Source organism: Pipistrellus hanaki, assembly GCF_964339955.1.
Source record: "Pipistrellus hanaki genome assembly, chromosome: 9".
Lineage (NCBI taxonomy): Eukaryota > Metazoa > Chordata > Mammalia > Chiroptera > Vespertilionidae > Pipistrellus > Pipistrellus hanaki.
In genome coordinates this window covers 39,139,983-39,156,309 of record NC_140511.1, presented here as the reverse complement: position 1 = coordinate 39,156,309, position 16,327 = coordinate 39,139,983, and the positions used below count along the sequence as shown (strand labels likewise).

General features: G+C 47.1%; 1 protein-coding gene across 7 annotated transcripts in view; it reads right to left on the bottom strand.

Moving 5' to 3' along the window:
- The window catches only part of TENM4 (teneurin transmembrane protein 4), a 695,703-nt gene that overhangs the window by 7,742 nt on the left and 671,634 nt on the right, over positions 1 to 16,327 (bottom strand). For all 7 annotated transcript variants that reach the window (XM_084894429.1, XM_084894427.1, XM_084894432.1 and 4 more), the window contains 4 exons: positions 11,872 to 12,107; positions 7,463 to 7,759; positions 4,503 to 6,117; positions 143 to 285 (listed from right to left, as the gene is read on the bottom strand). In XM_084894429.1, coding sequence (XP_084750555.1) covers positions 143 to 285; positions 4,503 to 6,117; positions 7,463 to 7,759; positions 11,872 to 12,107 — 2,291 coding nt within the window. The remainder of the gene's footprint in view (positions 1 to 142; positions 286 to 4,502; positions 6,118 to 7,462; positions 7,760 to 11,871; positions 12,108 to 16,327) is intronic.

Below are 16,327 nucleotides of genomic sequence, written 5' to 3'. Positions count from 1 at the left end.
TTGCTCAACAGTTTCTGGCAGGCACTGTGGATGCACCACATCTATTTCTATCAATGGACCAAACCTTCCTGAAAAGCTGGTGTGACCCGCTCCTGGGATGTCTGAATGGCCCCCGGGGTGGATAGCCGTGGGCATGAATTACCTTGCTGTTGTCCCACTCCTGAGTTTTCATCTGTGTGTGGACGAGCTCGTAGGATGGTTCCATGGCGTCCATGTCTGGCTTGGGATAACCTGGAATCACATTGTGAAGCTGGAATCCAAAGGTGAGCAGCCAGCTGTTGACATCTGGGAGGGAGAGAAACAGAAGTATCCCCGAGGAGTAAGTGGACCTCAGATGTGACATACACCAACAGAGCAGCCTAGAGTTGGGTGGCAGGTGGGGGCGAGGATGAGGAGTGCTGCTGGTGGGAGGGTCAGCAGGTATAAGCACTTTGAAAACCAGGTCATAATATTCATGCTAAACACACCCTTGGGATCTAGCACCTCCATCCTAGCTCTAAGTCTAGAAGAGCAGTAGCTCAAGTGAACCTAGGTTTCCAGACTCCCCTCTCCACTGTCACTCCACCCCCCGGGGCCTTCAGCTTTATACACCCAGTAGCAGCTATTGATGGGTGAAGACTCCTCCACAACCACCCCAAATGTAGAAGGTTGGTTAAAAAGGAAAGTTGGGAAACTTCTAGAAAGATCCTATCAGGGAAAGAACATGGTGAAGCAAGGCAAAACCCAGGTCTACACTCTGGCCCCTAACCTGCCCACTGTGTGGACGTGGACCTTTCTGAGGCTGAGTTTCCTTACCTATAAGTTGATGGCAGAGGTGGTTTTCTTTAAGTCATGGAGAGGAGTACTAACAGTGTTACCCTCTGGGGCAGCTATCTGACAACAGGGCCTGTTGTGAGTTTGCTACATGAATGTATTTTAAAGTGTGCAGCTCCTCCTGGTTCACAGAAGGTTTTCTGTGTTTCCTTGAACTCATGCCTCCACCTCCCCGGACCTCCATTTCCTCATTTGTAACATGAGTGCTTGGACCAGCTTTTCTCCAAATTCCCTTTCCTCATTGGGTTTCTAAGAATCCCTGATTCTATGAATGTTGGCACAGGGTTCTTTGGGAAATTAAAACAAACAGAACCAAGTGGAGGTGGGTGGTGGGAACCCTACTAAGGTTTTTTTTTTTTTTTTGCCTGAGGACGAGAACATGTATCTGAATGTGTAAATGCAAAGACAATCTTCTTTCAGGAATACTGCAAAGTCCCAGGAAACCAGGGCTGGGCCTTAATTATAAATGATGGAAGGTGGGAAACTTTCTCATTTCACCTTTAGGAAAAATGCTGAAAATGTGTGTGTGTGTGTGTGTGTGTGTTTCCAATTGGCTTTTCTGAAGAGTTGAGAATTTTACTTTTCCTTCTTATGGCATCGGATGTAGACACATCCCTCAAGTTAAAAAGCTTTTCTCTACTCATCTATCTGACTGCACTATGTGGCCACCTGGCGTGGTGATGAATGATAAGAATCCCTTTGTTGCACTTTACAAAGTGAATCTGAATCCAAGATGAGGACTTTGGAGTCAGATGGAGCAGTGATCTAATTCCTTCCTGCCACTTCCTAGTGGGCCAGTGACTACCTTTCTGAAAATGAGGTCAGAAATCCCCATCTCCAGGCTCAAGTGAGGGTTAAATGCAATAATGTACATGATGTATCCATGGTGTACATTTTTTTGGTCATCTTCCTTGCACCCATTCTTCCCGCTCACTCCTTCCTTTTGGGGTCCTCATATAGTTTTAGGGACACAGTCTCCACCTAAGAGTTCAATAAGGGAGCATGTGACCTGGCTAAGCCAAGCAATGCATTATGTGCCCCCAGCCACAGTGATTGATTGGTTCCTGTGACCTAAGCCTATCCGATGATTAGAGTATATCTCAGAAGCCCTGAAGAAATTTTTGGAAAAAAGATGCTCTTTTTATTATTGTTGCTGGATGTGAATGAGGTTGCACGTAGCCCCAGGTAGAAGCTAAAAGGTAAGATTTAATGAGAATTGTAGTATTTTGAATTTTAGTAATAAAATTGTTTTTGCACCATTTTTTTTTTCCAGCTATAGTAACCTGCCAAGACATCTCACAGGACTCCCGGGAGGGTGAGGCTGAGGTGTAATTAATGCAGACAGATGTAATAAGGGAGCATGTGACCTGGCTATTGGTGAGGCTTTCCCCGGCCTGGCAGCAGGGGAGTGTGGGCCTGGTGGGGAGTCTCCTGGGCTTCCGCAGGCCTCCAGGGTGTTTCCGTCACACCTGCTTCACTTCTGAGTTCTCTTCTTCCCAGCTCTTGGGACTCTCAATAGGACCACTTGAATTCTCTCAGCATGACCACCTGGAATTCTTCCCTGAAATTCCTCCAATGGCTGTCAGCAGAAACAGGGTCCAGACTAGGCTACTGAGTTCAGGGGCCAACGAAGCCATGTCCCTAAGGGGCCCTCATGTGAGATGTACTCGCTGCCCTCTCTATGGTCTTTTAAAAATTATTATAATATATTTTATTGATTTTAGAGAGGGAGAGAGAGAGAGAGAGAGAGAGAGAGAGAGAGAGAGAGAGAGAGAGAGAGGGAGAAACGTCAACGAGAGAGAGATACATCAATCAGTTGCCTCCTATACATGCCTGACTGGGGAATCGAACCCCAACTTAGGTATGTGCCCTGATTGGAAATTGAAACCTTGACCTTCTAATGCACGGGATGATCTCCAACCAAGTGAGTCATAGTCCAGGGCTATTATTTAAAAAAAAAATGATTTTGGAGAGAGAGAGAGAAAGAGAGAGAGAGAGAGAGAGAGAGAGAGAGAGAGAGAGAGAGAGAGAGAGAGAGAGAGAGAGAATTTGTTGTTCTACTTATTTATACATTCATTGGTTGACTCTTGTATATACCCCAACTGGGGATCAAACCTGCAACCTTGGCATATCAGGATGAAGTTCTAACCAACTGAGCTATCTAGCCAGGGCTCTCTTACACTTTTGTATGTGCAGTTCCCTCTCTAGTAACTGATGGATGTCTACTCATTAGTGGACCTCCAATATCAGGTGCTCTCTGGGCAGAGCCAGCTATGCCTCCTGTGTCTCAATGGCCATCAGTGCAACCCTTCACCATGGGGCCCTCACACTGGACAGAAGTGGGCTGTCTCCCCTCCTGCAGTGTGCATTCCTGGAAGGCAGGGATTATCTTTCTATCCCTAGTGCCTAAAACAGTGGCTGCACAGAGAAGGCACTTGTTGAATAAATGAAACTGCCTTAAAATAGGGAGCAAGAGGATTGTGTCACAGGACAAAGGGGGTGGTGACTACTAGGTTTACAAGTTGCGATATGCCACAAGCTCTCTCTTATAAAAAGTGTTGGCTATCTCCAGACCTGAATCCCCATAGCCGCTCAGACATTGAGGTCTTCTGTTGCTGGGAGTGGCTGCTTGCTGGGAGGACCATGACTGCTGGAGACATGTCTGGCATGTCTGACCTATGGGATACTTTATACTCTAGGTGGTTCCACAGTAGTGGAAAGCAAAGCCCACTTTTTAAATCAGAAGGTGGAGGAAAGGGAACCAACGAGAGCTAGGCACTGAGCTGGGCAGGTTCTAAAATGTATCTCATTTTAGCCTTGCAACCATCCTACCATGAAAGTTTTTCTCTCTCTCCTATTTGTCTGTCTGTTCTTTGCTCCTTTTGTCCCTCTTGCCTACCTTCTTTGGATTGAAAGTATTTTAGTCTTCATTTTTCTCCCCTATTGACTGATTTGCTATGCCTTTGTATTTATTTATTTATTTATTTATTTATTTATTTACTTATTTATTGTAGTTGCTCTAAGATTTACTATGTGCATATTTAACTTATCCAAGTCATGGTATGTACTCTAACTTAAGTTTACAAATCAGGAATTGAGGAAGTTAAGTAATTTTTATGAATGTAATGGCTTAGCCATGGTGGACCCCTTTACCTAGTTCTGTCTGTCTCCAAAGTCAAAATTTTCCATTACTCCATCCCAAATTAAAGACTTTTTTTTTTTTTTTAAAGCCATACCTTCAGAGACTCATAGCCAGCTTGATTTTTGGGTCAGAAACTTCCAAAGTGCATTTTAAGGAATGCATCCAGGGAGATATTAAGGTTTCAAAGTGAAAAACAGGGTTTTATTGTAAAAAAAAAAAAAAGTTAAAAAAATAATGGCTAAATATGTTAAACGATTCTCTTTACTGCAGGACTTCTCAGAGCCTTTCATAAGCTGAAATGTATTATGAAAATTTAAAAGAATGGTGGCCTCCCTGTCAAATTGGTTTGATGCCAGCAACAGCTTTCCCAGAGCATTTTTCTGAACTAGTGTTTCTTCAAATAGACTTTGGAAAATGCTGCTCTAAGAAAAAGTCAATGTTTCCCATCACCCCCTGGCAGCTTTCTCACGGATGACTGTCCTGTCAATGACCAGACAAGGGGAAGAGATGACCGGCCTCTGCCCTCTGAACGAGCCCCGATCCTCACCTGTCATGAAGCACTTGATGTCCTGAGCGTTGCTGATGGGGTTGTTGTTTTTAAACATATAGAGGTTAAAAGGCATGATGTTGCTGCTGCTCAGGTGCTTCCACAGCTCATGGTCTGGGCTAGTCCAGCGACCAGCCAGCACATCATAGTCCCGTCGGCCCATGTGGACGAGCTTGGTCAGTGGATCGTAGAGGCCACCGTGGTAGCCAATGATGATCTGGAAGTTGGGGTTGGTGTCCATGTAGATCTCCCCATAGGCTGTGTACAGGACCTGCTTGATCATCAAGCCTGTTCCGCTGAAGACGGCAAGCGGGGTCCCGATGTTGTCACAAGCTATGTAAAACTCGTCGCCACTGCTCAGCTCCATGGCAAAGAGGTGCCCTTGCAGGTCGTAGTAGAGGGACGTGATCTCAGAGCTGGAGTGGTTGTAGAGGTGGGTGACCTTGGTGGGGTTGGTCAGGTCTGCATAGAAGAACTGCAGGTGGTGGCCCTGGCTGCTCTTGCTGGACACCCGCCGCCCCAGGCCGTCGTAGCGGTACCTGACACTCCAGCCCCCGGCCCGATTGTAGGCCTTGGTGAGCAGGCCGGCTGAGTTGTACTCGAAGACGTCAGCACCTCGCTGCCTCAGGAAGCCATCCTCATCCATCTTGTACTGCACGTCACCTAGCCTAGTGATGCGGTCGCGGTGGTCGTACCTTAGTGGGGTGAGCCGCGCGCTGTTCCCTGGGCTCAGTAGGTGCAGGTTCCCATTGAGGTCGTAGCTGTATCTCCAGAGCGGCTTGTCGTTGATGGAGACAGTCTGTAGCTGGCCGTCAGCATCGTATTCATAGGAATAGCGGGTAGTGTTGGCATAGGGCCCCACCTTCAGCTCCTTCTTCACTACTCGCCCCATGTTATCATACTGGACGGTCATCCAGTACATGAGGGAGCGGAAGATCTCGTACTGCACCTCCTTCATCCGCCCGTATGCATCAAAGTGCTTGGTGTGGGTCATGACCGCTGTGGTGATGATTTGGTTAATGTCATAGTAGATGACACCAAACTTCCCGAACTGCTCTGTCTTGCCTGACACATCGTCATAGCGATAAAGATCGATGGGCAACGGGGTCTCGTTGATCACAGCCTGCATGCTGGTCACCCGGAAACTGTTGTCATAGTTGTAGTCAAAACGAGCGTTGACCATGCCTTCCTCGGTGAAGCGAAAGATCTGGCGGTCGATCAGGGGCCCGATTTGACGATAGCGGATGGTGCAGGTGAAGCCCTCGTTCTGTAGGTTGATGGTCTTCAGCATGCCGGCCGTCTCGTCGTAGGTGAAGCTCACCTTGGTGGTGTCGTACAGCATCTCGGCTAGCTTAGACAGCTTGCCATACTTGTATATCACCCTGCGGCCAGTGCCCAAGTAGAAGGTGTGGAGGAGGTGCCCGTCCTCAGTGAAGTCCTGGATGACAAAGGCATTGCTCTCGGGGGGCTGGTAGATGTTCCTGTAGTAGCCCACTGAGCGAATGGTCTCTAACGTCTGCCTGGCCACATTGGGCATGGTCACAGAGGAGAGGCGGTCATTCTTGTCGAACTCAAAGATATACTGCCGCTGGCTGTGGAGGAGCAGCACCATGGACTGGAGGGGAAAGGAGAACCAAGAGATGAGAGCAGGGTGGTGGGGAGGAAGGGGAGGTCTGTGTGCCCAAGGCTTAAGGAAAGCAATGAAAAGCCAAGGAAACTGGTGGATCTCCTAAATTATGCCCAGACCAGATATTTCCATAAGACACTGCAGTGGGGTACAGATAAGATCAGATACACGTTGTTCTCATCCCTTGGCTTGGCAGGGCCTGGGGCCCTGTGAGAAGCCTTGTCAATTTGGTATAAAAATGATGATTTTAGTAGGTGATGGGTTGTGACAAAGGTGGGAGCACTGGCCTAAAGTACTGACAGCATCTTCTCTCCTGGCTTCCTTCTGAAATCAATCTTCCTCCTTAAACAAGAATTATTTCCCTAAAATATAGTCTGACAATGTCTACTGACTGCTAAACAACTTCTGTTGACTCTCTGTGGCCTACAGGATAAAGGCCATGTCTAAAAAAGGCATTTAAGGCCTTGTACAATTATTTATATAGTAACAGGCCATATGGGAATAGGGAAACCTGGCTCCTAGCAACATTCATTGTGTGGCCCTAGACTTTTTAGTATGCTGGATGACATTCAAGGTCTCTCTTAGCACTACCACAGAACATCGCTCTCAGAGATGCTCACTCAGCACAGAGCAGGGGAGGCTGACCACAGAGCAAGCTGAGCCTGGGATCTGCAGGGATGACCAGGAGTAGGAAACAGTAAGACTCTGGTACCAAGACTGGGCCATGAAGTACAGACTCTGTTTTGGGCATAAGTCAGCAGCTTACTGGAAATGAGGTACCAAAGCTAACATTTTCTCCTCTTTGGAATCAACTTCTGATTTCAGGCCCTTTCTGACTCCTCACCCTTGGGATGAAATGAATCCTGAGCCGAAGCAGAAGGGATTTACCAAGGCCACACATACCACTTGAAGCTCAGAGTTAAGTATTTCCTGCTTAGGTATTGATCCTTAGGCTTCTGCTTTGTCCTCCGTGATCAGATCACCCCATGTGCCCTAGATCTGGGAGCAGATCTCTGCCTGTTCTGGGACCCTGAATCTTGCTCTGTAAGTTGAGGTAGTGTTTGATCCTATTCCCAACTCTAGTCTATCACATGCAACTTTCACATTCTCCTGCCCAGGATGACTACCCCTCTCCCCCTCCTTCCACCCCCCGCCTGCCACACCATCACCATGATCCATCCTAAAGAAAGCCTCACAGGACCCCCTAGCTACAGATTTTCCTGAACATTTCCCTTTGGAGACCACAGGAGTCAGACCTAACCTATCAAGGTCAGCAGATGGGGCTTGGCTGTCTACTCGGCAAGGTCAGTGGTGGAGGGCAACAGACACCTGCCTTTTCTAAGTATGTGTAGCTCCATGTCTTCCCATCAGCAAAGATCCTGGACGTGATGCGGCCCGTCTGGTCATATTCCATCCTCTCAGACATGATGCCCCTCTGGATGCCGGCAATGTGGCCCCTCGGGGAGTAGGTCACATTGACGCCATTGAGCCTGCTGCTGGGGGACCAGAGGGTGGGCCGCCCTGCCTGGTCGTACAGGATCCGGAGGGTGAATTTGCGGTGGTCATCATAGATCTTCTCCGTGCGTGTCACCCGGTCGAAGTCCAGGGATAGCAGGTTCCGATTGTGAACCTGGAGAAGGGGGTAGGAGGAAGGAGAAGATTAATCTGGATGCTGAGAACTTGAGTCTGAGAAGCTCCTGAATAGAGGAGTGTCCACAACGGTTGGGGTCCTCACTCTGTCACTTGTGAGCTCTGTGAAGTTTTCTCATCTGTGAAACGGGAATAATGAAGCCAGTTCCATAGGACTGTTGTGAGGACAAGGATGGTGCAGGTGCTGAGCAAACAGTAGCTGTCACTGAAGATGACTCACATCATTTCCTAATGTGATTCTTCTAATAAGGATGGTAGGCAAATCCTCAACTCCCTCCTAAAAAGGGAGAGGCCCCGTGGGCCCAGCAAATCAATGCCAGACATCATCCATGATGTGCCAGGCATTGTGCTGGCACTTGACCTGAGAAAACAAAAGCTCGGGGCCATAAAGGACATGATCCAGGTCCCGTGGCTGGTATGACTGGGTCCGGGTTTGACTGTCTCCACTGCATTGAGCCCACACATGCTCAGTGGTCCTCTAAGAGTCCTACTCATCCTGGGGCTTTGGACTCCCTTCCCTGCTGGGATCTCTCCTGCCCTCTCTCACCACAATTAGGGCTTCTCGCTCACCCTGGCCAGCTCCCCAGGTTTCTTTATCTTCTTCTTTCTGGATGCCCTGGGGGGCTGTGTGGGTGTGAATCTGGGCTGGCTTTGCTGGCTGTGGGCCACTTGAAGATACAGTCCTAGCTTTGGAACGCCTGCTCTTGCCCCGAGCATCAGAGCCCCTTGTGTGATCTCCACTTGGGACACTAGGTCAGCACACGATTAGATTTCCTTTCTAAATCAGAAATATGGGGCTCCCACAGGGGTAGTGGGATGTCAGGGTTTTTCATATTTTAATGAAGAAATATGCCTCGGAGTCCTCTTTCTATATTTGGTACCTGTTACCCCTGAAACACTGCTAGGTATTCTGAAGCTAAAATGAGGATTTCCTCTAATTGGCATCTGGGTACATTTGGGTACAGTGTTTGACTCTTCCATTAGTCACTGGTTAAATCTGACAGCAGTAAGGAAGCCCCAAGAAGCAAGCACACACGGTTGGTCTCCTGATGCAAAACAGCACCCGTGTCTGAGGTAAGGAAGGGCCCTCGGGGCCCCAGGTGGTAAAACAGGGCTCAGGTCTAGGGATGAAGGCCACGATTCTGGCCTCATCTGTGACCAGCTCTTCTGGATGACCCTGGAAAAGTGTCTTTTCCCTCTCTGAGTCTCCATTTCTCCCTCTGCAAAACAAAGGACTGTTGGGAGGATTGAAGAAAACTAAGTAAATTACCTAGCGGAGTGCTGGGCACACAGAAGGTACTGAATTAATGATTGCGATTATTTCCACTAAATGACAACGAATGATCATGGTCAGTCTCAGAGGAAGTAGAGACATGTGTGTCTCTCCCTCCTCCCCAAACCAATTCTAAAGCTTAGGAAATAAGGATTTATAATGATGATGCTGAGACGACTTCAGCTGCGAATGGCCTGGTTATAATAAGGTTGCCTTCCCAGGGGTAATCAGATACAATTGAAGAAGCAAAAACAGTGTGGCAGACAATTCCCATGAAAAATATGAGGCATTGGAGACGGAAGCTGTGTGCTTTGCCGAGAGCATCAAGGAACATGCCAGGTCTGCACCACCAGCAATGATGGAGTCCTTTTACGGCATCACGTGGAAGGTCCCCTGTGACTCCCCAAGATGCTGCCACCTAGCCAGCTGCCCCCTCACCCCCTGGAGGACCCCTGGCGAAGGGGAGCTATACCTCCGTGGCAAAATTAATAAAATTGAATTAAGCAGCTCACTGGGGAACTGCCTAATGCTTCCTGTGCTTGGCAGTGGCGGCAATGAGATTATTTTACATCTTTCTTTATTAAAAAAAAGTTCCCAGTCGTATAAAAAATGAGCTCCATTATGGAGAGGCGCACCGGGCTAACGTTCTAATTCCACGTGCCGCCGCTGTGGGTGGCCATTTATATTGGGAGGACGGGGAGATACGGCCACCTCACCGGAGCGCCATTCATCTCAGGCTGGGAGAAGGACCGACTCCAGCCTGGGAAACGTTGGGTCCAGTTCACCTGAGAAAGGAAATCCTAGGAGCACTAATTGCTGCTGCTTATGGAGCACCTGGGGTCTCCCAGCGCCTGGTGAGGTCTCTATCAAATCTATTATCTGGCTTCTGCAGAAGAATCTCAGGCTCAGAGGAACTGCTCAAGGCTACCCATGGCCCAGGTCAACCTTCCCATTTAGCACACTGCCTCAGCCTCAAATGTTCATGAGGAGCCTCAGCCTCAAATGTTCATGAGGAGCTGCAGGGGAATTTAGACGGGGCTCCGTGAGGCCACAGAGAACAAAGACAGAGAGGCCTTTCTTAGGGAAGGGGTAGAAGGCTGTTTCCTACATCAGACTGTTGCTAGATTCTTGGCTGTTGAGAGAAGACAGGACGCCTGGCTTTCTGGCTCTAGTGGTGTGATATTGGATAATTCCCTTAATGTTTCTATATCTGCTGTGAGAATTTAGCTTATGAGACAGGGTACCTGCTCTCTAGCCCTTACCGCCCCCTAGCTATGCGAGTCTGGGATAAAATCCCTTTTCTCTCTGGAACTCAGGTGCCCTGTGTTTGAAACAGGTGCTTAAATGAACTTTCTTTGCTGAAGGGCAGCTGCTTTGCATGAGGATCCTTGTGAGGTTTTGAGGAGTTGGGAATTTGTGGCTCAGCTCAGCAAGTCTCTACAGAGCACCTGTGGTCTCTGAGGTGAGGTGCTGAGAGCCAGGACTAGTGACGGGAGTTAACTTCCCTTCTAAACCAGGAGGGGCTGGGCAATTGGGTGCTGGGGCCAGTAGCCACACTACGGGCACATGGTGGTGAGGATGAGGAAGGGCTGGTTCAGGGGAACCCACTCTGCAAAGCACTCTGAGATGCCAGACCACAGATGCCAGCCTGTTGGCGGTGACCTCTACGGTGGGGGTCATTTTGTTTATTTAGAAAGAATAGCTGCTTGAAAAAAGGGGGAGGATATGGCTCAGGTTCCAAACAGCTAAATGGAATTTTCAGACATATCAGCAACATAATAACTACACCAGTAATAAGAATAGCACTAAGAGAAACAACATGAGCAGTGTGACTGAACACTTATGACCGGGCTCTGTATGAGGCACTTCATATGTTTTTTTCTGATCTTTGTAGCAACGTATAAATTTGGTTTTATCTTCTTCATGTTATAGATCGTGAAATCAAGGCTTTAGGAGATAATGGATTTGCCCCGATTCATTCAAGGAATAACAGAAGCTGGAAATCCAGCTCAGGCCTGACTAACACCAAAGCCAGTAATCTTGCCACAGGTAACAATTGAAAAGATGGACAAGATCTATTTTTGGTCATCAAGTTCTGTTGTTCATTATATTCCACATATGAGTGAGATCATGTGATATTTATCTTTCTCCAACTGGCTTATTTCGCTTAGCACAATGCTCTCCAGTTAAAACCATGCTGCTGCAAATGGTAAAAGTTCCTTCTTTTTTTTTTTTTTTTTTTTTATAGCGGCATAGTATTCCATTGTGTAGATGTACCACAGTTTTTTAATCCACTCATCTGGCAATGGCAGGGAAGGGTGGTGGTGATGGTGTGTGTGTGTGTGTGTGTGTGTGGGGGGGGGGGTTAGAGAGCAAAGGACTTGCATGCATGCATTTTAGTATACTCAATGGACACAGACACTGGGGCTGGGGGCTTGCCTGGGGTGGGAATGGCTGGGGGGGGGGTGTCAATCAGGAAAAAGGAGACATATATAAAACTTTAGACAATAAATTAAAAAAGAAATAAGAAAAGATGGACAAGATGCTTAATACGTGAGCTGCCTGCCTTACTTTCCCCGTTTTGTAGATGAGGAAACTGAGGGCCAAGGAAAACGTTCTACCCCAGCGACAGTTTTAAGAACAGAACACAGTTCTCCAGATTCCTTCTCATTCTCCACCTCCCCCCACCCCCAACCCCTCACCCCCCCATCTCCACCCCTCACCTCCCATCCCCACCTCCCTCCCAACCCCTCACCCCCCATCCCCACCTCCAGGACTCGGCCTTCGGAGGCGGAGACCTGCCTCGAGGTCCTGCTCACCCGCAGCCGGCGCCCGAAGACGGTGACCTGGCCCCGCGCCTGCTCCTTGCGCTGCCGCCACTCCACCAGGTTGAGGCCGTTGTCGATGGGCAGCGTGACGTTCCTCTTGCCCACGGTGGGGTTGACGGTGCCCGCCAGCAGGTGCGGCTCGGTCTGCAGCGCCACCTCCATGCCGTTGGCCAGCAGCAGTCGCAGGGAGCCATCTGCCCCGATGTAGTAGCTGTTCCGGACCTGGTCTGCGGGACAGGAGAGGGACAGGCTGCTCAGGAGGGAGGAGGACGGAGGGAGGCAGGGAGTGGTTTTAAAATGTGTTTATTTTCCTGACTACAGAAACAAAACATTGTTATTGAAGAAAACGAGGAAAATATATGGGCATCAGGCACAATCTCAATACCTCCCCCTCTTCTCCACCCCTCCCCCCCCCCCCCCCCAAAAAAAAAAGGCCATTGTAAATATGATGGTATTGCCCTAGATTGTTAGGGTATTTCCTTAGTCAGAGTATAAAATGTGGCTTATAGGTTTTCACTGATGATTGTATTATACTGTTGGATGTTTTTCATGAAAGATTTTACTAATGAATGAGCAGTATTCTGTTGTATGAAAGTAATTTATTTAACCATGCTTCAAATAGATTTCTAATTACCTGCAGTTTTCTTAATTACATGTAACACTGCAAATAAATATATTTTAAACATTAAGCTAAGTGAAAGAAGTCAGACACTATGTGAAATTCATAAAGAGAGAAAGTAGATTAGTGAGGGGAAGGGGGAATGGACAGTGACTGCTAATAGGTAAGGTTTTCTTTTTGGGAGGGATAAAATTTTTCTAGAATTAGATAACAGTAATAGTTGCATAATTTTGTATATATACTAAAAACCACTGAACTAACTGCACACTTTCAAAGGGTGAATTTTATGGTATTTGAATTTTATCTCAGTCAAAGAAATATATTTTTTGATAATTATGTATTCATTTTGCGTTATTTAATCAAAAAAGATTCTCGTGTCCTAAAATATTAGTAGAGTGAAGGGTGAACATTTTTTAAGGCTCTTGATATACCATTAGGGTAACAGTGTTCTTTATAACAAGGTGAAAAATAACTCCAAAACTTAAATCACTGACAGAATGCCAAATATATTTGTGATTTAAAACATATATTTCTCTATATAAAAGCCAAGTGACTGGAATGGCAGAATGGCCAGAACGACCAGTTGCTAAGACATGCACTATGGCAGCTAGCCAGCCCGATGGGGGCCTTGTTCAGCCCCCCCACAACCCCCTGCCACCCCTCTCCCCTGGCTGGCCCAGCCCCAATTGCTCCCCCTCCCCCCCAATCAGGGGCAGGGCCAGCTGGCCAACCTCAAGCATTCCCCCCCTGCCGCCCAGCCCCTATTGGCCTTCACTGGGGTGCTGCCCAGCTGGGGGTGCACCAGGCCTCTAGTGTTTAAGTAAAAACATATATATGTGTATATATGTGTCATATATATATATATATATATATATATATATATATATATATATATACACACATACTGGAGGCCTGGTGCACGAAATTCATGCTCAGGGGTGTGTGTCCCTCAGTCCAGTCTGCACCCTCTCCAATCTGGGACATCACTCTCACAATCAAGGAATGCTAGCTCCCAACTGGTCTCCTGTCTGCCTTCCTGATTGCCCCTAACTGCTTCTGCCTGCCAGCCTGATTGATGCTTAACTGCTTCCCTGACAACCTGTTTGTCCCTAACTGCCCTCCCCTGCAGGCCTGGTCACCCCTACCTGCCCTCCCCTATAGGCCTGGTCCTCGTCAACTGCTCTCCCCTGTAGACTTGGGTCCCCCTAAAATTGCCCTTCTCTGGAGGCCCTGTCACCTCCAACTTCCCTCCTCTGCCAGCCTGGTCACCTCTAACTGCCCTCCCCTGCAGGCTTGATTGCCCCCAACTGCCCTCTCTTGCCCTGGTCCCTCCCAACTGCCCTCCCCTGCTGGCCATTTTGTGGTGGCCATCTTGAGTCCACATGGGGGCAGCCATCTTGTGTGTTGGAATGATGGTCAATTTGCATATTACTCTTTTATTAGATAGTGTTACAAATGGTCCCTGACTTGCAATGGTTCTACTTATGATTTTTTAGCTTTATGATGGCGTGAAAGCAATATTTATAACAAACTATATGAGATATTCAATACTTTATAATAAAATAAGGCATTGTATTTGATAATTTTGCCCAACTGTAGGCTAATGTAAATGTTCTGAGTACATTTAAACTAGGCCAGACTAAGCCTTGGTGTTTGGTAGATTAGGTGTATTAAATGAATATTCAACCTAGGATATGACAATTTCAACTTACAATGTGTTTATTGTTTATTTGGTCGCAACCCCATCATAAGTCATGAAGCATATATATATAACTTCAAGATATATATATATAACTTCAAAATATATATATATAACTTTAAAATCATATTAAAAATAGATATGATTTTGAAGTTTTATATTTGGTTAAAACATTTTAATTCGGATCTCTAGCTAAAAGGTGCTTCTGGGGGAAAAAAAAAGTCAATTTCAGTTGTGAAATGCACATGGAATTCTCGTCTAAAAATGGAAATCATCTCTCTCACCTTACACTGCACTCTCCTGCCTTTTATCCCTCCTCTGCCTTTGCCTCTGTCTGCACTGCCCTCTCTCCAATAAATGGCAGCCCAAGTCCTTCCTTAGAGGCTCTGCTGCACTGTGCTCTCTTCTCAGAAGCTTCCCCTGCATCTCTGGTTAGAATGAATGCCTCCCCCCATTGCCGCTCTTGGTGGCTGAGGGATGTAGGGTTCGCCCACCTGTTAATCACCCAATCCTCAAATACCTCAGTGCCTACGGTGAGAGGTACTGCTGCACTGAGATTAAGAGCAAGGGTTTTGGAGTCAGGCTACCTGAGTTCAAGTCCCAGCTCTGCCACTCTCCTGCTGTAAGACCAGGGGCTAATTCCGTAGCCTCTCATGCCCTTGTTTCTTCGTACACTGGGGCAATAACTGTACTCTTACCTCACAGGATCAAGTGAGGTGAGTACTTGGCATATAGTAAATATTATATAAACTGTGGCTATTACTCATTTTATGTGCCTGGCACTGTGCTGGTCACTGCCATACAGCTAGTCATCTCTATCTCCACTCCCCCATTTCTCACACACGTCAGAGTGAACTTCTCCAGTATGACCATGGTCCTTTATTTGGAAAAAGGGAGATTTTAGTTATACCTGCTTCATCTGATTGTTGTGAGGATTAAATAGGATTATGAATATAAAAAACTAAAAAATATAGTTCATATCAATAAGTGCTCCAAAATGTTAGTTTATCACTATTATTTTTATTGCACGTGCTTAGTAAATGTTTGCTGGACTAAACTAGATATATCCCAGGCTCTGACAAGCAAGAAGGATGTTGTTTTTGTAGGAAACCCTCACTGCATCTTCCAGGCTAGTATCCAACCAGTCCCTCTCCCTCCCCGGTTTCCTCCCCTCTCCATTTGCTCTCTCACGCACAGAATTCTAAAATCTGCTTCAAACTCGCTATGCATTATTCACCGACAATGTGTTTTACTTCCTTTGAACAGTGAGAAAGCCTGTGTCAATTTATCTTTTAAAACGGCTTCCTCCTGAATCCACATGTATCCATTAAGGGTGACTTGGGGTGGAACAGCATCTGCAGAGCCCCATCTCAGTGATCCCCATTTAACGTGAGCAGTGACTTCCCAAGGCTGCTGCTCATTAGCAGCTCCTTCCCGCTTCTGCCCAGTGTTCAGACATGAGATGAAACCCAAAGCGCTTTTTACAAAGGCTACGAGGCTGCTGCAGAACTGAGCATCTGGGCCTGGTATGAAAGAAGGAAGGGGAGCTTGGCAGAGGATCCAAAGAGGGAAAACAGGCACCACGTATCCTGGGGTCCAATATGTACTTTTCCTTTTCACACTGCACTGTTTCTGAAACGGCAATGTGTCTTAAGTCCTTGTGGGTCTCCCTCCAGTCCCATCCTCCAACCTGAAAAGTTATCATTAAACTGATGGTGCCTTTTAAAACCTTTTTGATGGCACTTTTGAATTAAAAAAAAAACACTTTCCAAATATAAGAAAGACTGCATTAACATTTAAGAAAATTGCTCAAAGTCAGCTTAGAGGTATGGAGCGGGTGAGACAAGTCGTAACCACAGGGAAGAAAGGACAGGTGGTCTGAGTAATGAATGAGTGGCCTTGCTGTCCCCCGTCAGGCAGAAGCCCGGCTGGCTTGGAATTGGTACCTTCGCTGGGTAATAACCCAGTGAGAACACAACACCTGGGGCATGGCCCAAACCAGGGCTACAGGTGCTTGGTGGGGAAGAAACTTCAGGGTTTGGTTCCTCTTCCTTTGAGAACAGCTATTGTTCTTTGGATTTTTAAAAAATTGAATTTACTGGGATGAGATTGGTCCACAAAAACATACA